Genomic DNA, 23,349 nt, shown 5'->3' on the forward strand with positions numbered 1-23,349 from the left:
GGGATGCCCCCAGTGCTGACACCCAGCTCCTGGGGGGTTGGCATGCTGCCCGCTGCCTCTGCGGCATTGATGCCTCCAGAGTTCAGGACAAGTGTCCTGGTCTCACAGCCTGGTCGTGATGCTCGGCAGTAACACCCGCCTGCAACGTGGCACACCTACCCACGGGGACCCACCTGGGAGTTGTGAAGTGCTCGCACTATTAGAATTGCCAATTCCCCATTAGCGACAGCCTTCAGCTGTGTGGCAAGAGGCCGCCTCGGTCGGTTGGAGTTAAAGTGACCATCGCCATTTTACCACAGATGGGGCTCTGTCATGGAGGGGTCGGTGGGACAGACAGCTGGAGCTGCCCCCGTTAAGGGTATACACAATCCGGGGAGTGATATGCCAGACCCACTGCCCTCCCCCCAGCCCAGGGGCCAACCCCCACCAACGATGCTGGGGGAATGTGGGAGGGGAGTAAAGAGAGGATGGGGAGGGATAGATAGTGTTGAGGGTTATGGGGCGAGGCAGGTGGAGGGGGGAAATAGAGGATGTGTGGAGGGAGGAGAATGACTTGGGAGAGAGACGGTGGTGTGCGGAAAGGGAAGAGGGGGGGATGTGGAGGGAGCATGTGGGGATGAGAGGGTGTGTGGGGAGCGGAGGGGGGGGTGGGTGGTAAGGGGGTGGGGAAGGTGGAGATGGGGTAGGGGAGCGTCAGAGCTGGGGTGGGAAAGAGGGAGTGGAGTAGGTTGGGGGGGGTGGAGAAGAGTGAGGGAGCGAGGGGAGAGAGAAAGAGGTGGGGAGAGAGGGAGGGACTGAGTGGAGATAGATCAGAATTGGGTTGTGGGGTTAGAGAGACAGAGAGAAGTAAATGGAGGGTGAGTAAATAGAGCCAGACAGTGCTCCGAGACGGCCAGACAGAGCCCCGAGGCAGCCAGACAGAGCCCCGAGGCAGCCAGACAGAGCTCCGAGGCAGCCAGACAGATCCCCGAGACGGCCAGACAGAGCCCCGAGGCAGCCAGACAGAGCCCCGAGGCAGCCAGACAGAGCTCCGAGACGGCCAGACAGAGCTCCGAGACGGCCAGACAGAGCTCCGAGGCAGCCAGACAGATCCCCGGGACAGCCAGACAGAGCTCCGAGACGGCCAGACAGAGCCCCGAGGCAGCCAGACAGAGCCCCGGGACAGCCAGACAGATCCCCGAGGCAGCCAGACAGAGCCCCGAGACAGCCAGACAGAGCCCCGAGACAGCCAGACAGAGCCCCGGGGCAGCCAGACAGATCCCCGAGGCAGCCAGACAGAGCCCCGAGGCAGCCAGACAGAGCCCCGAGGCAGCCAGACAGAGCCCCGAGGCAGCCAGACAGAGCCCCGAGGCAGCCAGACAGAGCCCCGAGACGGCCAGACAGATCCCCGAGACAGCCAGACAGAGCCCCGAGACAGCCAAACAGATCCCCGAGACAGCCAGACAGAGCCCCCGAGACAGCCAGACAGAGCCCCCGAGACAGCCAGACAGAGCCCCGGGGCAGCCAGACAGAGCCCCGGGGCAGCCGGACAGAGCCCCGGGGCAGCCGGACAGAGCCCCGGGGCAGCCGGACAGAGCCCCGGGACAGCCGGACAGAGCCCCGGGACAGCCGGACAGAGCCCCGGGGCAGCCGGACAGAGCCCCGGGGCAGCCAGACAGAGCCCCGGGACAGCCGGACAGAGCCCCGGGGCAGCCGGACAGATCCCCGGGACAGCCGGACAGAGCCCCGGGGCAGCCAGACAGAGCCCCGGGCAGCCAGACAGAGCCCCGGGACAGCCAGACAGAGCCCAGTCTAATGGAGTTGACAAGAACACATCTAGAGACAGATGAACGGACTGAAGAAGATTCTGGAAACCACACGCTGAGTAGGAGTACACCACAGCCTCTAGACACTGGCTGAATCCTACAGGTTTCCATAATGCTCCAATGCTCGAGGCAATGTTCCACATCATGACTGTAACACCCAGAGCTGAGGGCACAAAGACACGATTGTCACCAATAAATCCAATCAGGAAAAACATCTTTCCCCAGGAAGTGATGAGAATGTGAAACCTGTTACCACATGGAGTGGTTGAGGGGGAATAGATGCATTCAAGACGAAGCTCGATAACTGACACGAGGGAGGAATGTTGACAAGGGGAGAGGTTAGAGAAGGTTTGTGTGGAGCATAAACACGAGCATCGACCAGTTGGGCCTCTTTTGCTCTGTGATGTTCCATCCAATGGGCCTGTGTGACGGACATGAGGGGAACTTGGCATCGATTTCACAGCTGCCGTCCCAGTAACATATCGGATAGCAATGATGGAGTTATTGCTTTGTCAGAGCTATCAATCTCCTTTAGTTAGTCTCCAATCAAGGAAGAGGCGAGGAGGTCACCCCAGAACCGGAGAGTTCAAGGATCCCTAGTCAAAGTCACACCTGGACAGTGGTGGTTCAGGGAGTCAGCTGACTGCCAGCTCCTCGAGGGCAATTAGAGTTGGGCAATTAATGCTGGACACACCAGCGAAACCCGCATCCCACGAAAGAATAAAAACAAAACTTGTTCCCCCTCAAATTCGTACGTCCCTATCTACAATGAGAATGTTTGCCCCTCTGTCAGTTGTATTCAGTGTGTAGGGTTTACAATACCTGGTGCACCTGAACATTTCCGCCATCTGTTGTGTGGGCACAGGATTGGTTCTGTTCCGCTCTGTAGGATTCGATGGCCACCAGGTGGACACACAGCTTGACCGGGATTAAGACTGTTGCTGTCACTGGCAGCCACTTAGTGCACAGCAAGCTCCCACACACAGCAATGGGATAAGTCACGAAACACTTTTTTTTTGAGTATGTTGGTCGAAGGATCAAAGTTGGCCAGGATAACGAGGGGAACTCCCCTGCTTCTCTTCAAAGTGACGCCATGGGATCTTTAATGTCTCCAAAAGGCGGTACCTCTGGCAGTGCGGCGCTCCCTCTGTACCGTGCCAGGGTTTCAGCCATATTTATGGAGATCCGGGCTCTGGGGTGGGCCTTAAACCCTCAACCTTCTGACTGAAGCGGGACTGCCCTCCTCCACTGTCACCTGTTTAAAGTCAGTCTTTCCCCAAAATTCAAAGGGTCAGCCACAATTACTGGCGCAAGCCTCCCGGCCTCCCCGAGCACGAACAGAGTTAAGAGGAAGCTAACGGGTAGGAACATTAACAGAAATGTGCTAGAACTGGCTTTCATTCCAGGAAGGTCAAATTCCTGTCAGGATTACAAACTGCTTCATTTCTGCTGCAGCTCATTGAAGCTTTGCACAATCCCGCTGACTTATTTACACAGAATTTCAATCAGTTGCTGTACTGTTGTGGAGCACAGTGGGTGATAGCCAAGACTATAGACGGGGGCGACGTTTTGTCTGTGAGAGATTAAATGATCCCTTCTGTCCTCCTCTCTCCAATAGGCTGGATGGAAAGCGTGCGCCCCTCCTCCTGGCTTATCTCACCAGCCTTGGACAGTGTGTTCCCTTCGTCCGCCGGCCGTTCCACCTGGTTAAATCCCGATGCTCTCTGCCTCGACAGTCTGTGGGGTTGTGTGCGTGAACAGACACTTTGTTGGCTAGTTGATTGAAGAAACGTCCAGCGAGAGGCGGCACTCAGATTAACGGACGGCGGCGCGCACACACCCGGGGCTGTGGGGGGGGGGGGGGGGGGCAGATGCTGGCTGTGCCACTTTGTCCCAGCCTTGTGTGGTGTGTGTCTGCGTGCTAAAGACTTCTCGCTCTCTCATTGAGAATGAGTCAGACTATGCTGTGATGTGCTAAGCTCCTCTCTTCACCCCCCCCCCCCGACGTCTCTCTGAACAGAGTGGCGCTCCCCCCCCCACTTGGAGATTGCGACGAGGGGGGGTCTGGGGTCGAGCCACCCGGTCAGGATGGCTACGTCGGCGCTGATGCGCTTCTCCGTGGCCGACTATGTCATCTTCGCCCTGCTGCTGGTCTTCTCTTCAGTCATCGGCCTCTTCTACGCCCTGAGCGGCGGGCGGCAGCGCACCACGCAGGAGTTCCTGTTGGCGGGACGCAGCATGACCTTCTTGCCGGTGGCGCTCTCTCTCCTGGCCACCTTCCAGTCCGCCGTGGCTATCCTGGGTGTGCCGGCCGAGATCTACACCTATGGCACTGAGTACTGGTTCCTGGGCTGTTCCTACTTCCTCGGGCTCCTCATTCCTGCCCACATCTTTGTGCCCATGTTTTACCGGCTGGGACTCACCAGCACTTATGAGGTAAGTGGACGACTCGAGAATGAGAGAGGGATTTAACAAGAGAAATTGTTCCACTGACGAGAGGGTTGGGAGTCAGAGGACACAGATTGGTCGAATGTTCAGCGGTGAAGATTCCCCTTTTTACACAGACTTGTGATCTGCAAAAGGCTGCCGGAAAGAGCGGTGGGAGCAGGTTCAGTAGGAATTTTCCGAAGGGAATTGGAGAAATGCAGGAAGAGATACGGTTCTAGGTTTGAGTGGGAAAGGGCAGGGGAGGTTAAATGGATTGAGCCTCCAAAGAACTGGCACAGGAAGACGGGCCGAATGGCGTAATGGCTTCTAGCACGATTCAGAAATGACTTATCAGGGAGGAGACTGAAAGGGTCAGAGAGAGGATATTGAAAGGGTCAGAGAGGATATTGAAAGGGTCAGAGAGAGGATATTGAAAGGGTCACAGAGAGGAGACTGAAAGGGTCACAGAGAGGAGACGGAAAGGGTCAGAGAGAGGAGACTGAAAGGGTCAGAGAGAGGATACTGAAAGGGTCAGAGAGAGGAGACGGAAAGGGTCACAGAGAGGAGACTGAAAGGGTCAGAGAGAGGATACTGAAAGGGTCAGAGAGAGGAGACGGAAAGGGTCACAGAGAGGAGACTGAAAAGGGTCAGAGAGAGGATACTGAAAAGGGTCACAGAGAGGAGACGGAAAGGGTCACAGAGAGGAGACGGAAAGGGTCACAGAGAGGAGACGGAAAGGGTCACAGAGAGGAGACGGAAAGGGTCACAGAGAGGAGACGGAAAGGGTCACAGAGAGGAGACTGAAAGGGTCACAGAGCGGATATTGAAAGGGTCAGAGAGAGGAGACTGAAAGGGTCAGAGAGAGGAGACTGAAAGGGTCAGAGAGAGGAGACGGAAAGGGTCACAGAGAGGAGACGGAAAGGGTCAGAGAGAGGAGACTGAAAGGGTCAGAGAGAGGATACTGAAAGGGTAAGAGAGAGGAGACGGAAAGGGTCACAGAGAGGAGACTGAAAAGGGTCAGAGAGAGGATACTGAAAAGGGTCACAGAGAGGAGACGGAAAGGGTCACAGAGAGGAGACGGAAAGGGTCACAGAGAGGAGACGGAAAGGGTCACAGAGAGGAGACGGAAAGGGTCACAGAGAGGAGACGGAAAGGGTCACAGAGAGGAGACTGAAAGGGTCACAGAGCGGATATTGAAAGGGTCACAGAGAGGAGACTGAAAGGGTCAGAGAGAGGAGACTGAAAGGGTCACAGAGAGGAGACGGAAAGGGTCACAGAGAGGAGACTGAAAGGGTCACAGAGAGGAGACTGAAAGGGTCACAGAGAGGAGACGGAAAGGGTCACAGAGAGGAGACGGAAAGGGTCAGAGAGAGGAGACTGAAAGGGTCACAGAGGAGACGGAAAGGGTCACAGAGGAGACGGAAAGGGTCACAGAGAGGAGACTGAAAGGGTCACAGAGAGGATATTGAAAAGGTCACAGCAGATACTGAAAGGGTCAGAGAGAGGAGACAGAAAAGGTCAGAGAGAGGAGATTGAAAGGGTCAGAGAGAGGAGACTGAAAGGGTCAGAGAGAGGAGACTGAAAGGGTCAGAGAGGAGACTGAAAGGGTCAGAGAGAGGAGACGGAAAGGGTCACAGAGAAGCTATTGAAAGGGTCACAGAGAGGATATTGAAAGGGTCACAGAGAGGAGACTGAAAGGGTCACAGAGAGGATATTGAAAGGGTCACAGAGAGGAGACTGAAAGGGTCAGAGAGAGGAGACTGAAAGGGTCAGAGAGAGGAGATGGAAAGGGTCACAGAGAAGCTATTGAAAGGGTCACAGAGAGGATATTGAAAGGGTCACAGAGAGGAGACTGAAAGGGTCAGAGAGAGGAGGCTGAAAGGGTCAGAGAGAGGAGACTGAAAGGGTCACAGAGAGGAGACTGAAAGGGTCAGAGAGAGGAGACTGAAAGGGTCACAGAGGAGACGGAAAGGGTCACAGAGAGGAGACTGAAAGGGTCACAGAGCGGATATTGAAAGGGTCACAGAGAGGAGACTGAAAGGGTCACAGAGAGAAGACTGAAAGGGTCACAGGGAGGAGACGGAAAGGGTCACAGAGAAGATATTAGGGTCACAGAGAGGAGACTGAAAGGGTCACAGAGAGGAGACTGAAAGGGTCACAGAGAGGAGACGGAAAGGGTCACAGAGAAGATATTGAAAGGGTCACAGAGAGGATACTGAAAGGGTCACAGATAGGAGGCTGAAAGGGTCACAGATAGGAGGCTGAAAGGGTCACAGAGGATATTGAAAGGGTCACAGAGAGGAGACTGAAAGGGTCACAGAGAGAAGACTGAAAGGGTCACAGAGAAGATATTAGGGTCACAGAGAGGAGACTGAAAGGGTCAGAGAGAGGAGATGGAAAGGGTCAGAGAGAGTAGACGGAAAGGGTCACAGAGAGGAGACGGAAAGGGTCACAGAGAGGATATTGAAAGGGTCACAGAGAGGAGACTGAAAGGGTCAGAGAGAAGATATTAGGGTCACAGAGAGGAGACTGAAAGGGTCACAGATAGGAGGCTGAAAGGGTCACAGAGGATATTGAAAGGGTCACAGAGAGGAGACTGAAAGGGTCACAGAGAGAAGACTGAAAGGGTCACAGAGAAGATATTAGGGTCACAGAGAGGAGACTGAAAGGGTCACAGAGAGGATATTGAAACGGTCACAGAGCGGATACTGAAAGGGTCACAGAGAGAATATTAGGGTCACAGAGAGGATATTGACAGGGTCAGAGAGAGGATATTAGGGTCAGAGAGAGGATATTAGGGTCACAGTGAGGATATTGACAGGGTCACAGAGAGGATATTAGGGTCAGAGAGCGGATATTGACAGGGTCACAGAGAGGATATTGACAGGGTCACAGAGAGGATATTAGGGTCACAGTGAGGATATTGACAGGGTCACAGAGAGGATATTAGGGTCACAGAGAGGATATTAGGGTCACAGAGAGGATATTAGGGTCACAGAGAGGATATTAGGGTCACAGAGAGGAGACTGAAAGGGTCACAGAGAGGAGACTGAAAGGGTCACAGAGAGGAGACGGAAAGGGTCACAGAGAGGAGACGGAAAGGGTCAGAGAGAGGAGACTGAAAGGGTCACAGAGGAGACGGAAAGGGTCACAGAGGAGACGGAAAGGGTCACAGAGAGGATATTGAAAAGGTCACAGCAGATACTGAAAGGGTCAGAGAGAGGAGACAGAAAAGGTCAGAGAGAGGAGATTGAAAGGGTCAGAGAGAGGAGACTGAAAGGGTCAGAGAGAGGAGACTGAAAGGGTCAGAGAGGAGACTGAAAGGGTCAGAGAGAGGAGACGGAAAGGGTCACAGAGAAGCTAATGAAAGGGTCACAGAGAGGATATTGAAAGGGTCACAGAGAGGAGACTGAAAGGGTCACAGAGAGGATATTGAAAGGGTCACAGAGAGGAGACTGAAAGGGTCAGAGAGAGGAGACTGAAAGGGTCAGAGAGAGGAGATGGAAAGGGTCACAGAGAAGCTATTGAAAGGGTCACAGAGAGGATATTGAAAGGGTCACAGAGAGGAGACTGAAAGGGTCAGAGAGAGGAGGCTGAAAGGGTCAGAGAGAGGAGACTGAAAGGGTCACAGAGAGGAGGCTGAAAGGGTCAGAGAGAGGAGACTGAAAGGGTCACAGAGGAGACGGAAAGGGTCACAGAGAGGAGACTGAAAGGGTCACAGAGCGGATATTGAAAGGGTCACAGAGAGGAGACGGAAAGGGTCACAGAGAGGAGACTGAAAGGGTCACAGAGAGGAGACGGAAAGGGTCACAGAGAAGATATTAGGGTCACAGAGAGGAGACTGAAAGGGTCACAGAGAGGAGACTGAAAGGGTCACAGAGAGGAGACGGAAAGGGTCACAGAGAAGATATTGAAAGGGTCACAGAGAGGATACTGAAAGGGTCACAGATAGGAGGCTGAAAGGGTCACAGATAGGAGGCTGAAAGGGTCACAGAGGATATTGAAAGGGTCACAGAGAGGAGACTGAAAGGGTCACAGAGAGAAGACTGAAAGGGTCACAGAGAAGATATTAGGGTCACAGAGAGGAGACTGAAAGGGTCAGAGAGAGGAGATGGAAAGGGTCAGAGAGAGTAGACGGAAAGGGTCACAGAGAGGAGACGGAAAGGGTCACAGAGAGGATATTGAAAGGGTCACAGAGAGGAGACTGAAAGGGTCAGAGAGAAGATATTAGGGTCACAGAGAGGAGACTGAAAGGGTCACAGATAGGAGGCTGAAAGGGTCACAGAGGATATTGAAAGGGTCACAGAGAGGAGACTGAAAGGGTCACAGAGAGAAGACTGAAAGGGTCACAGAGAAGATATTAGGGTCACAGAGAGGAGACTGAAAGGGTCACAGAGAGGATATTGAAACGGTCACAGAGCGGATACTGAAAGGGTCACAGAGAGAATATTAGGGTCACAGAGAGGATATTGACAGGGTCAGAGAGAGGATATTAGGGTCAGAGAGAGGATATTAGGGTCACAGTGAGGATATTGACAGGGTCACAGAGAGGATATTAGGGTCAGAGAGCGGATATTGACAGGGTCACAGAGAGGATATTGACAGGGTCACAGAGAGGATATTAGGGTCACAGAGAGGATATTAGGGTCACAGAGAGGATATTAGGGTCACAGAGAGGATATTAGGGTCACAGAGAGGATATTAGGGTCACAGTGAGGATATTGACAGGGTCACAGAGAGGATATTAGGGTCACAGAGAGGATATTAGGGTCAGAGAGAGGATATTAGGGTCAGAGAGAGGATATTAGGGTCAGAGAGAGGATATTAGGGTCAGAGAGAGGATATTAGGGTCAGAGAGAGGATATTAGGGTCAGAGAGAGGATATTCGGGTCAGAGAGAGGATATTAGGGTCAGAGAGAGGATATTGACAGGGTCACAGAGAGGATATTAGGGTCAGAGAGAGGATATTGACAGGGTCAGAGAGAGGATATTGACAGGGTCACAGAGAGGATATTAGGGTCAGAGAGAGGATATTGACAGGGTCACAGAGAGGATATTAGGGTCAGAGAGAGGATATTGACAGGGTCACAGAGAGGATATTAGGGTCAGAGAGAGGATATTAGGGTCACAGAGAGGATATTGACAGGGTCACAGAGAGGATATTAGGGTCACAGAGAGGATATTAGGGTCAGAGAGATGATATTGACAGGGTCACAGAGAGGATATTAGGGTCACAGTGAGGATATTGACAGGGTCACAGAGAGGATATTAGGGTCAGAGAGATGATATTGACAGGGTCACAGAGAGGATATTAGGGTCAGAGAGAGGATATTGACAGGGTCACAGAGAGGATATTAGGGTCACAGAGAGGATATTAGGGTCAGAGAGAGGATATTAGGGTCAGAGAGAGGATATTAGGGTCAGAGAGATGATATTGACAGGGTCACAGAGAGGATATTAGGGTCACAGTGAGGATATTGACAGGGTCACAGAGAGGATATTAGGGTCACAGAGAGGATATTAGGGTCAGAGAGAGGATATTAGGGTCAGAGAGAGGATATTAGGGTCAGAGAGATGATATTGACAGGGTCAGAGAGAGGATATTAGGGTCAGAGAGAGGATATTAGGGTCACAGTGAGGGTATTGACAGGGTCACAGAGAGGATATTAGGGTCAGAGAGAGGATATTGACAGGGTCACAGAGAGGATATTAGGGTCAGAGAGAGGATATTAGGGTCACAGTGAGGATATTGACAGGGTCACAGAGAGGATATTAGGGTCACAGAGAGGATATTAGGGTCACAGTGAGGATATTGACAGGGTCACAGAGAGGATATTAGGGTCAGAGAGAGGATATTAGGGTCACAGAGAGGATATTAGGGTCAGATAGATGATATTGACAGGGTCACAGTGAGGATATTAGGGTCAGAGAGAGGATATTGACAGGGTCACAGAGAGGATATTAGGGTCAGAGAGATGATATTTTCGCCACTGGGGAAAGTCCAAAGCTGGAACCAAAAATATAATTCAACCACAAAAAAGGAACTTTAGCCAGAAAATGGAGATATTGTGAAACTCCCTGTCATAGAGAGTGACTGAGGTCAGAAGTGGACATTTATTCAAAGGGAAGTTGGTTGTGGATATGAGGCAGAAAGAGTGAAATTAAGAGAAGCAGGTTGAGGTACGTCTGGAGCACAGATGGGTTGGGCCCTTGGGTTGTTTCTGTGTTGTGAATTCTCTGCCTGCGGGCTCCTATTTCCGCAATGGTCTCTTGTTGGTGAAAAGCTGTAACCTTTGTTTAAGCACACTGAGATCCAGTGGAATTTACTGACCAACCACAGGAGTGGTTATGCAGGGGCCACGTGCACTGAATTTAGTGGAAATAGCATACACACACTACAGGCAAGCCCAGCTTATCATCTGTGTCTGTTTGTGTGTGTCTCTGTGTGTTTGTCTATGTGTGTGTGCCTGACTCTGTCTATGTGTCTGTATGCATGTGTACCTGTATGCATGTCTGCGTGTGTATGTATGTCTGTGTCTCTGCGCATGTGTGTGTGATTGTATGTCTGTATCTCTGTCTGTGTATGTGTCTGTGTGCGTGTGGGTGCCTGTCTCTGTCTATGTGTCTGTCTGTGTGCGTGTGTGTCTGTGTGTCTGTGTGAGTGTGCGGCTGTGTGTGAGTGTGCGGCTGTGTGTGAGTGTGCGGCTGTGTGTGAGTGTGCGGCTGTGTGTGAGTGTGCGGCTGTGTGTGAGTGTGCGGCTGTGTGTGGGTGTGCGGCTGTGTGTGGGTGTGCGGCTGTGTGTGGGTGTGCGGCTGTGTGTGGGTGTGCGGCTGTGTGTGGGTGTGCGGCTGTGTGTGGGTGTGCGGCTGTGTGTGGGTGTGCGGCTGTGTGTGGGTGTGCGGCTGTGTGTGGGTGTGCGGCTGTGTGTGGGTGTGCGGCTGTGTGTGGGTGTGCGGCTGTGTGTGGGTGTGCGGCTGTGTGGGTGTGCGGCTGTGTGTGGGTGTGCGGCTGTGTGCGGGTGTGCGGCTGTGTGCGAGTGTGCGGCTGTGTGTGAGTGTGCGGCTGTGTGTGATTGTGTGCGCGGCTGTGTGGTTGTGTGCGCGGCTGTGTGTGTGTGCGCGGCTGTGTGTGTGTGCGCGGCTGTGTGTGTGTGCGCGGCTGTGTGTGATTGTGTGTACGGCTGTGTGTGGTTGTGTGTGCGGCTGTGTGGTTGTGTGCGCGGCTGTGTGTGAGTGCGCGGCTGTGTGTGAGTGCGCGGCTGTGTGTGAGTGCGCGGCTGTGTGGTTGTGTGCGCGGCTGTGTGGTTGTGTGCGCGGCTGTGTGGTTGTGTGCGCGGCTGTGTGGTTGTGTGCGCGGCTGTGTGGTTGTGTGCGCGGCTGTGTGGTTGTGTGCGCGGCTGTGTGGTTGTGTGCGCGGCTGTGTGGTTGTGCGCGCGGCTGTGTGGTTGTGCGCGCGGCTGTGTGGTTGTGCGCGCGGCTGTGTGGTTGTGCGCGCGGCTGTGTGGTTGTGCGCGCGGCTGTGTGGTTGTGTGCGCGGCTGTGTGGTTGTGTGCGCGGCTGTGTGGTTGTGTGCGCGGCTGTGTGGTTGTGTGCGCGGCTGTGTGGTTGTGTGCGCGGCTGTGTGGTTGTGTGCGCGGCTGTGTGGTTGTGTGCGCGGCTGTGTGGTTGTGTGCGCGGCTGTGTGGTTGTGTGCGCGGCTGTGTGGTTGTGTGCGCGGCTGTGTGGTTGTGTGCGCGGCTGTGTGGTTGTGTGCGCGGCTGTGTGGTTGTGTGCGCGGCTGTGTGTGTGTATGTATGTCTGTGAGTGTGTATGTATGTCTGTGTGTGTGGTGTGGAAGCAAACACGTGTCTCCAGTCAGTAAAACAAGGAAGTAAAGCGTTTCCAAGGACCAAATAAATACTCGCTGTTTCAGTCTGATCATTTTTATCAGCAAATGCACAAATCTGGTGAAATTAAAATGTAAAAACAAAGTGTTGGAACAATTCAGTCAGTCCCATTACGCCAGTCAATCCCCATATTTCTGCAAGTTTATTTATCTATTTTTCCTTTCAAAATAATTGCTTCCCTCTGCTTCCATGACCCTCACAGACAGTGAATTCCAGATCTGTTAGCACAATTCTTCCTCTCGTTCCCATCTCTTACTCAGAACCTTCATTCTGTGTCCCCCTAGGCTACTGGGAACAGCTTCTGTTCCTCTGCCTGATCTGGACCTGTCATAATGCGCATTCACATTAGTGTGAGCTTGTTCCAGTGATTGTTCCTGTTCCTCCCTTTGTGGGCTTTGAACCCACAAACTGGTAAAAGGTTGGGAATACAATTAACCACACCTGGACTCCCAATTACCCCCCCTCACCACTCTGAGCTGCTCTGGTGAGTTTATGCGGGGAAGACCCTGGACCTACACTATCGACCCAATCCCGATCAGGTTCCACCCTATCACCCTCCCCTTCCCCACCAACCTCCTCCTCCTCCCCACCCCCCACTTCTCACCTCCCCATCTGCCTCCACCACCTCCCTACTCTCTCCGCACCCCCTCCTCTCGCATCCCCAAAGCCCCATCCTGTCTCCTCCCCACCCCCCTCCTACCCCCTCCCCACCCCCCCACCCCTTCCCCCCCACCCCCCCTCTACCCCTTCCCCACCCCCCCACGTCCCCTCCCCACCCACCCACCTCCCCACCCACCTCCTCCTACCCCCCTCCTACCCCCTCCCCACCCCCCCTCCTACCCCCTCCCCACCCCCCCTCCTACCCCCTCCCCACCCCCCTCCTACCCCCTCCCCACCCCCCCTCCTACCCCCTCCCCACCCCCCTCCTACCCCCTCCCCACCCCCCTCCTACCCCCTCCCCACCCCCCTCCTACCCCCTCCCCACCCCCCTCCTACCCCCTCCCCACCCCCACTACCCCCCCCCCCCCCCTCCCCCCCTCCCCCACCCCCCCACCTCCCCTCCCCACGTCCCCTCCCCACCCACCTCCTCACCCACCTCCTCACCCACCTCCTCACCCACCTCCTCACCCACCTCCTCACCCACCTCCTCACCCACCTCCTCACCCACCTCCTCACCCACCTCCTCACCCACCTCCTCACCCACCTCCTCACCCACCTCCTCACCCACCTCCTCACCCACCTCCTCACCCACCTCCTCACCCACCTCCTCACCCACCTCCTCACCCACCTCCTCACCCACCTCCTCACCCACCTCCCCACCCACCTCCCCACCCACCTCCCCACCCACCTCCCCACCCACCACCCCACCCACCTCCTCCTACCCCCTCCCCTACCCCCTCCCCTACCCTCCCTCCTACCCCCTCCCCACCCCCTCCTCCTACCCCCTCCTCCTACCCCCTCCTCCTACCCCCTCCCACGTCCCCTCCCCACCCCCTTCCTACCACATCCCCACCAACTCCCCACCCCCTCCTACCCCCTCCCACGTCCCCTCCCCACCCACTGCCTCCTACCACCTCCCCACCAACTCCCCACCCCCTCCCCACCCACCTCCTCCTACCCCCTCCCCAACCCCCCCCTCCTACCCCCCCCGCCTACCCCCTCCCCACCCCCCTCCTACCCCCTCCCCACCCCCCTCCTACCCCCTCACCCCCTCCCCACCCCCCTCCGACCCCCGCTTCTACTCCCTCCTACCCCCTCCCCAAGACCCTCCTACCCCCTCCCCAATACCCGCCTACCCCCTCCCCCTCCCCAACACCCACCTATCCTTTCCCCACCCCCCTCCCCATACCCTTCCTACCCCTCCCCACCCCCCTTCTACCACCTCCCCCCCCCCCCCCTCCCTCACCACCCCCCCCCCCCCCCCCCCCCCCCCTCCTGTGTTTTCTGCTTAAGTCTCAGGAGTGAGACTTGAACTCCGAACCATCTCACTCAATCGCCACAGCGGACAATCGGACTGGAATTCAGGAGCCGCCCTTTCACCGTCGCTCTGGCTTGTGCACCTGCTTACATTATTTCTACTCCTGTTGCCTGTAATTTGAATTCTAACATCCAGTTTGTGTTCATCTTTCCAGTACTTGGAGCTGCGGTTTAACAAGGCCACCCGATTGTGCGGGACACTGACCTTCATTTTCCAGATGGTGAGTGTGGTGTCTGACCGATATCGCTCGTCATGAAACAGTCGCGAGCAATGAGCCCATCCCAGTTTCTATCTGTGTGACGCGGTCTCTTTTAAACCTCTTTCCGCAGTACCTTCATTGCAGTGTGAATGTAAGCCTACTTGTGACAATGAAGATTATTATTATTTTTAAGAATGGATTACGTATACAGCCTCTTGAAGGGAATAGCTTGTAAGCGGCCTTTATGGTAACTGTGCTGTCCCTTCGAGCACATAGCTGAGAGGAAACATTTGCTCCTTTTAACTGGCCAGGAACAAAACAGAAACTCCCACCACTCCAAACAAAGTTTCCATAGCTGTTGAGATTCTGCCGCTCTGGATAACATGTGACTCACTAAAACCTGTCATTCTCGGGTATGTCACATTGCCATTCATGACCATTGATGGGCACTTTGCGTTTCAAGAAAAACTTTGTCCTGTTGAGTAGCCTGCTCTGAAATTCCGTCATGACCTGCGCCGATTACATGGTGTGGGGTGAATGGGGCAATGATTGACCAGGGGCCAGGGAGAGAGGAGGCAACGGGGCAATGCCTTCTACCTTTGTTCTTTTGTGAGATGTGAGTTCTGCTGGTGAGGCCAGCGTTTGTTACCCATCACTCATTTCCCTTGAACTGAGTGGCTCACTAGACCATCTCGGGGGGGGCAGTTAAGAGTCAACCAGCAGCTCTCCAAGGCTCCTGCCACGGGCACCTTCCGAACCTGCAGCCTCTGCCAACCTGGGAGGACAAGGGCAGCAGATACATGGGGAAAGCAGCAACTGCAAGTTCCCCTCCGAGCCACCCCGACTTCGAAACATATCGGCCGTTCCTTCACTATCCATCAGGTCGAAATCACGGGACTCCTTCCCTAACAGCACGGTGGGTGTACCCACATCACTTGGACTGCGGCTACTCACCGCCAGCCTCTCATGGGCAATTAGGAATTAACAATAAATACTTACCTAGCCCAGTGGCGCCCACACCTCTTGAACTACTGTGGATCTGGCATTGCATGTAGGCCAGACCACGTAAAGGTGACAGATTTCCTTTCTTCATAAGGGTGGGCATCAGTGAATCAGGGTTTTTGTGATAATCGGTAGTTTCACGACCGCAATTGCTTTTTCTAAAATTTAGAGTGGCCAATCCACCTACACGTGCGCATTCGGGGAGGACGGCAGCACAATGGTTGGCACAGTTGCTTCACAGCTCCAGGGTCCCAGGTTCGATTCCCAGCTTGGGTCACTGTCTGTGCGGAGTCTGCACATCCTTCCCGTGTGTGCATGGGTTTCCTCCGGGTGCTCCGGTTTCCTCCCACAGACCAAAGATGCACAGGTTAGGTGGATTGGCTACGCTAAATTGCCCTTCGTGTCCATAAAAAGTTAAGTGAGGTTACGGGGATAGGGTGGAGGTGTGGGGATAGGGTGGTGGCATGGGCTTGGGTAGGTTGCTCTTTCCAGGGACCGGTGCAGACTCGATGGACCAAATGGCCTCCTTCTGCACTGTGAGTTCTATGATTCTATGATGATCGTTCGGTTGTGTGGGGTGAGACCCACACAAACACTGGGAGAATGTGCAAACTCCACACAGAGAGTGACCCCGGACTGCGATCGAACCCGGGTCCTCAGCGGTGTGAGGCAGCAGTGCTAAACACTGCGTTTAGGGGGTCAGGGGGCGTGGGGAGAGTGCTGGTGGTGGATGCGCTATTTTGATATTGGTCATTTATTAATTAACACAAGTCAACATGTTGACATGAGTACGTAAGTTAATTCGATTGGTTCATCTGCATTGACTCTGCCATTTGCTCTCACACAGGCTCAGTAAAAGTGAGTGGGCAGCTACAGACAGTAACAAAATCGGCTTTTCCTGCAAGGGGTCTGGAGTACAATGGGTTTGGGGGTGGAGGGGGAATGTCATGTAAATACCCAGGGCTGGATTCTCTGCCAGCGGGATTGCCCGTTGTACCGGCAGCGCACCCACGCCCGCGGGGTTTCCTGGCAATGTGGGGTGGCCAGAGTGGGAAATCCGCATTGGCAGGTGGCGGAAATGGGGAATAGCGCTGCCGGCAAGGGCATGCCGCCCAAGAAAAGCTGCCTGGCGGGAAGGAGAATCCCTGTCTTTCTGGAGTAACTGCTTTTGGTCTGGGCACTGCACCTCGGCAAGGAGACATTGGCCATGGAGGGAGTACAGACTCACCGCAATAATCCCAGGACTAAAAGGGTTAAATTCAGAGCATAGGTTGCTAGGACTAAGCTTGTAATCCATTGAGCACAGAAGATTAAAGGGTGATATAATGCCAATGATTAAAAGATGTTGATGGGCGGCGGATGGAAAGAAGCCTTCTTCCTCTGGTGTGGGCAGTTCCGAACATAAGGACATAATCTCAAACCACACGGTTTGTCGGGAGGCACTTCCTGACACAAACAGTGGTGGAAATCCGAAACACACACTCACAAAAAGGCTGTTAGTGCTGAGGGCCAGTGCAACGTTTAGAAACTGACTGATAGATTGTTTTTCATTAATAATCTCTATTATTGTCACAATTAGGCTTACATTAACACTGCAATGAAGTTACTGCGAAAAGCTCTGCGACGCCACATTCTGGCGCCTGTTCGGGTACACAGAGGGGGAATTCAGAATGTTCAATTCACCTAACAGCACGTCTTTAGGGACTTGCAGGGGAGGAAACTGGAGCACCCGGAGGAAACCCGCGCAGACACGGGGAGAATGTGCTGACTCCACACAGTGACCCAAGCCCAGAATCGACCCCAAGTCCGTGACGCTGTGAAGCAAGAGTGCTAACCACTGCGCTGCCGTGCCGCCCTCGGCAATGACAGGACGGGTTATGGAGCCAAGGTGGGTGGATGAGGTTGAGGTGCAAGTCAGCTATTCGGCGGGATGAGTTTTCTGCCGGAGTGAGCACTGGGGCAGGCACTGAGTGACTTGCCCGTGAATTTCAGAGGGAATTATGAACAAACCATATTGGTGTAGGAGCAGAGTCACATCGACAGCAAACTGGGCAATGAAGGCAGATTCCTTCCCCCAAGGGATATTCGTGACCGGGAGGATTCCACAACAACCTGACAGATTTGTGATCACATACTGATACCCAGCTTCGTATTTCAAGATTGATTAAAACTGAATTCAGAGTCTCAAACCGACCTGATGGGATTTGAACTTGGGTTCCCTGGGTTACTAGAACAAACAGTGAGCAATACAGCACAGGAACAGGCCCTTCGGCCCTGTACCGGGCATGATACCAACCTTGGCCAAAACCCTCAGCACTTCCTTGTGCCGTATCTCTCTATACCCATCCTATCCTCTCTGTTTGTGATTTTCATTAATAACTTGGATGAGGGAGTTGAAGGATGGGTCAGTAAATTTGTTCTTAATCTAGGACAAAAGTTCGGCACAACATCGTGGGCCGAAGGACCTGCTCTGTGCTGTATTTTTCTTCTATGTTCTATCCATGTGTTTGTCAAGATGCCTTTTGAACACCGTTAATGTATCTGCTTCCACAACCTCCCCTGGCAACGTGTTCTAGGCACTCACCACCCTCTGCATAAAAAAAACCTGACTCGCACATCTCTAAACATTGCCCCATGGACCTTAAACCTATGCCCCCTGGTGACTGACACCTCCACCCTGGGAAAGAGTGCCTGCCCATCCACACTATCCATGCCCCCCATAATCTTGTAGCCCTCTATCAGGTCACCCCTCAACCTCCGTCGTTCTAATGAAAACTAGTCCAGTGACAGAACTTATTTTTTTATTCATTCGCAGGACTTTGGCTAGGCCCAAGTCCTGGCTAGGCCTAGCATTTATTGCCCATCCCTAATTGCCCTCGAGAAGGTGGTGAGCTGCCTTCTTGAACTGCTGCAGTCCATATTCGAGCACCATAGGGTGTCCTGGATGTGAAATGTAGGTACATAGAACATAGAACAATACTGCACAGAACCGGCCCTTCGGCCCTCGATGTTGTGCCGAGCATTGTCTGAAACCAAGATCAAGCTATCCCACTCCCTGTCATTCTGGTGTGCTCCATGTGCCTATCCAATAACCGCTTGAAAGTTCCTAAAGTGTCCGTCTCCACTATCACAGCAGGCAGTCCATTCCACACCCTAACCACTCTCTGAGTAAAGAACCTACCTCGGATATCCCTCCTCTATCTCCCACCCTGAATCTTATAGTTATGCCCCCTTGTAACAGCAACATCCACCAAGGAAATGGACTCTGAACGTTCCACTCTATCTATCCCCCTCATCTCATAAACCTCTATTAAGTCGCCTCTCATCCTCCTCCGCTCCAAAGAGAAAAGCCCTAGCTCCCTCAACCTTTCCTCATAAGACCTATCCTGCAAACCAGGCAGCATCCTGGTAAATCTCCTTTGCACCCTTTCCAATGCTTCCACATCCTTCCTATAATGAGGTGACCAGAACTGCACACAATACTCCAAATGAGGTCTCACCAGGGTCATGTATAGTTGCAGCATAACCCCGCGGATCTTAAACTCAAGCCCCCTGTTAATAAACGCTAACACACTATAAGCCTTCTTCACGGCTCTATCCACTTGAGTGGCAACCTTCAGAGATCTGTGGACATGAACCCCAAGATCTCTCTGTTCCTCCACATTCCTCAAAACCCTGCCATTGACCCTGTAATCCGCATTCAAATTTTTTCTACCAAAATGAATCACCTCGCACTTATCAGGGTTAAACTCCATCTGCCATTATTCGGCCCAGCTCTGCATCCTATCAATGTCTCTTTGCAGCCTACAACAGTTCTCCACCTCATCCATTAATCCACCAACCTTGGTGTCATCAGCAAATTTACTGACCCACCCTTCAGCCCCCTCCTCCAAGTCATTGATAAAAATCACAAATAGCAGAGAACCCAGCACTGATCCCTGTGGTACACCGCTGGTAACTGGTCTCCAGTCTGAAAATATTCCATCCACGACCTATCTATCTATCTGATAGCCAGTTACTTATCCAATTGGCCAAATTTCCCTCGATCCCACACCTCCTTACTTTCTTCATGAGCTGACCATGGGGAACCTTATCAAACGCCTTACTAAAATCCATGTATAGGACATCAACTGCTCTACCTTCATCTACACACTTAGTTACCTCCTCAAAGAATTCAATCAAATTCGTGAGGCAAGACTTGCCCTTCACGAATCCGTGTTGACTATCCCGGATTAAGCTGCATCTTTCCAAATGGAAAGGTGTTCCGACTGACTGCACCTTTGTAAATCGGGGGCTGGTTTAGCTCAGTTGGCTAGTTCACTGGTTTGTGATGCAGAGCGAGGCCAGCAGCACGGGTTCAATTCCCGTACCGGCTGAGGTACACGTTGCCCCTCCCCTGAGGTGTGGTGAGGTTTAAACCCCCACCAGTCAGCTCTCCCTCTCAAAGGGGAAAGCAGCCTATGGTCATCTGGGACTGTGGCGACTTTACCTTTATTCACAGTGCATTCAGACTCGCCACGCTCGAATACAAAGCTAATGATGTTCAGTCACCCAGGGAATGTATTATGGCAGAAACCTGAACCACACTGTACTAATCCTGTCTATTTCGGCAGTGTGCCTGCTGTTCTACCAAAGGTGCAATGGGCTTTTAATGATCAGCTCGTGAACCGCTCCAGTTGTAAGGGCCCTCCTGTCTGATCATTTGTTGTATCTTGCTTGGGTTCTAAAGGTCAATATCAGACTCAATTTGCAATCAGTTTATCTTCACTGTTGCAGAAGTTAATTGTTAAACTAGATTGTTCTCTAGATTCTGTGGAGATGACCAAATTGTTTTCCAATTCCCTTCTGGAAGTTACCGTTGAATCTGTTTCCGACTGTCTTGTCAGGTAGCCTGTTCCAGATCGTCACAAATTGTTGTTCCTCTCCCCTCTGGTTCGTTGGCTAATTACCTTAAATCTGTGTCCTCTGGTTACTGACCCGTCCACCAGCGGAAACGTCGAACCAGTTTTTAATTAAAAAATGAAACGCTCATGGTGTACTGTAAGTTCTAGATTGAATTTAACAGTTCTTCGGGATATGGTGGTATATATCGGAAGGCTTGCAATGAAATTGGGGAGACAGGCACTGGACCTCTTGTCCGGCATCCCGAAATCCCGAAAGACCCAAAACCCGCGTCCTGTGCCGGGTGCTGATGATTTTGAGAAAAGGTGTACGATATCCTGCCTTTGTGTTTTAATACAGTCGGAAAATGCGAGTAAAAGTATTGTGTGGTGAGAGAGGAACTAACAGATGCACCAACTGTAGAGAGGGAGTAAACATAGAACATACAGTGCAGAAGGAGGCCATTCGGCCCATTGAGTCTGCACCGACCCACTTAAGCCCTCACTTCCACCCTATCCCCGTAACCCAATAACCCCTCCTAACCTTTTTGGCCACTAAGGGCAAGTTATCATGGCCAATCCACCTAACCTGCGCGTCTTTAGACTGTGGGAGGAAACCGGAGCACCCGGAGGAAACCCACGCAGACACGGGGAGAACGTGCAGACTCCGCACAGACAGTGACCCAAGCCGGGAATTAAACCTGGGCTCCTGGCACTTGTGCTGCCAAAACGTGTTAAGTTACCGAAGCACGACCCAATAAAAGACAGTTCAGTGGGGGAAAAAAGAGATAGAACAGTTTCCCCCCACCCCAGGACCCAAAATCCAGAAAACCCTTGTATCCGGAACACGGCTGATCCCGAGGTTTCCAGATACCGGGTCCGATACCTATACGGAGAGGAAAACAGCTTGCTTCATGTGGCACCTCCTGAATGGGTATGATATCTCAGGATATCTCAAAACATTTTACACCCAATAAAGTAAGTTCGAAGTGTTATCGCAAGCAACCGATTTGTATGCGGCAAGCTTACTCAAATGGTAACGTGATCATGACCATCCAATCTGTGTCAGTTGGAGAATAAATAGTGATGTGGACACTGGGAGAACTCCCCAGGTCTAATTTGAATAATGCCATGGCATCTCCCACCTCGGAGAGCAGGCAGGGCCCGTGTTTAATTTAGCTTCCGAAAGCAGCACATCCACCAGTACAGCATTCCCCCAGTACCACACCAGAAGGATCTGTCTTGAATTTGTGTTCAAATCTCAGGAAGGGCCGCATCACGGGGCCTGCGCGTTAAAGTAAAGGCAACACAACAGACCCAGCTCGATCCAATTGTATAAAATAGCTATAAAGTAAATGGCAGAACCATCAGGAGCATAGACACACAGAGAGATCTGGGCGTGCAGGTCCACAGATCCTTAAAAGTGGCAGCACAGGTGGAAATGGTGGTAAAGAAAGCATATGGCATGCTTGCCTTCATAGGACGGGGTATTGAGTATAAAAGCTTGCAAATTATGTTACAGTTATATAGAATGTTGATTCGGCCACATTTGGAATACTGTGTCCAATTCTGGTCACCGCATTACCAGAAGGATGTGGAGGCTTGGGAGAGAGAGTACAGAAAACATTTACCAGGATGTTGCCTGGTATGGAAGGTATTAGCTATGAGGAGAGATTGAATGAACTGGGATTGTTCTCCCGAGAGAGACGGACGCTGAGGGGCGACCTGATAGAACGTTATAAAATTATGAGAGATATAGATAGGATGAACAGTTGGAGGCTTTTTCCCAGGGGGGAAATGACAATTACAAGGGGGCACAGGTTCAAGGTGAAGGGGAGAAAGGTTCAGTGGAGATGTGCGGGGAAAGTTTTTAACACAGGGAGTGGTGGTGGTCTGGGATGCACTGTCAATGAGGCGGTTGAGACAGATAGGTTAGTGACCTTTAAGACTTATCTGGATAGGCACATGAACAGACGGGGTCTAGAAGGATACAGGCGGTTGATCTTGATAGGACACAGGCTTGGAGGGCCGAAGGGCCTGTTCCTGTGGTGTATTGTTCTTTGTAACTGCTTTTAGACTCATTATTCTAGTAAAAATAATCCCATTGGTTGCTGGGAACAAACGAGGAAAAGTAACCCAATCAATAGCAGTATGATGGCTTTAGAAAGGGCAAGATCCAACTTGGATCGCCCTCTTGACTTCTTTCTGAGGCGGCAATGACCCAGGATACCTGTGGGAACTCCCACGACATGTCAATATCTCCCGAAGGTTTTTGATGATCCAATAATCTCAGGATCACAGTATTTAGAGTGCAACCTTGTTATTGGCTGCCAGGTAGGCTCGTGAACAATGAGGTGCATCAGACAATGCAGCACTTCTTCAGTACTGTGTGGAGTTGTCGGCACTCGCGTCCAGTGAGGTATGAACCTCCAGACTCAGCGATGATTAAAAATGTTTATTAAAACTGGAAATAGTTTATTCTTTCAGGGGTGGCACAGTGGTTAGCACTGTTGCCTCACCGCGCCAGGGACCAGGGTTCAATTCCGGCTTCGGGTGACTGTGTGGAGTTTGTAATTTCTCCCCATGTCTGGGTCTGTAGATTACTGGTTTACTGACAGTACCACACTGCACCATTGCCTCCCCACTAGCACTCACAGTAAGATTGTTCCTCTGAGTTCCTCTGGTTTTCTCCCATAGTCCAAACATGTGCAGGTTAGGTGGATTGGCCATGATTAAATGCCCCTTAGTGTCCAATGGTTAGGTAGGGTTACAGGGATAGGGCCGGGGCCGAGATAGAGTACTCTTTCAGAGGGCCGGTGCAGACGCGATGGGTCGAATGGCCTCCTACACTGTAGGGATTCCAAGGACGTGGGCGTCACTGGCAAGGTCAGCATTTGTTGCTCACCCCTAATTGCTCCTGTACTGAGTGGCTTGCTCCGGCCATGTCAGAGGGCAGCTAAGAGTCTGGAGTCACATGTCGGCCAGACCAGGTGAGGGCGGCAGATTCCCTTCACCGAAGAACATTCGTGAACCAGATGGTTTTTTAAAATGACAATCGATGATGGTTTCATGGTCACAAGAGTCCAAATTTATTAACTGAATCCAAATTTGGGCGGCACGGTAGCACAGTGGTTAACACTGTCGCTTCACAGCTCCAGGGTCCCAGGTTTTG

The 23,349-nt window shown here is 52.6% G+C and overlaps 1 protein-coding gene across 1 annotated transcript in view; it reads left to right on the forward strand.

The window, feature by feature from the left end:
• The window catches only part of LOC119969944 (sodium-dependent multivitamin transporter-like), an 84,056-nt gene that overhangs the window by 4,268 nt on the left and 56,439 nt on the right, over nt 1-23,349 (forward strand). The window contains exons 2-3 of the mRNA XM_038803911.1: nt 3,424-4,241; nt 14,251-14,345. Of these exons, the coding sequence (XP_038659839.1) occupies nt 3,894-4,241; nt 14,251-14,345 (443 nt within the window). The 5' untranslated portion in view covers nt 3,424-3,893. The remainder of the gene's footprint in view (nt 1-3,423; nt 4,242-14,250; nt 14,346-23,349) is intronic.

Source organism: Scyliorhinus canicula, chromosome 8 (assembly GCF_902713615.1).
Source record: "Scyliorhinus canicula chromosome 8, sScyCan1.1, whole genome shotgun sequence".
In the NCBI taxonomy this organism is placed as follows: Eukaryota; Metazoa; Chordata; class Chondrichthyes; order Carcharhiniformes; family Scyliorhinidae; genus Scyliorhinus; species Scyliorhinus canicula.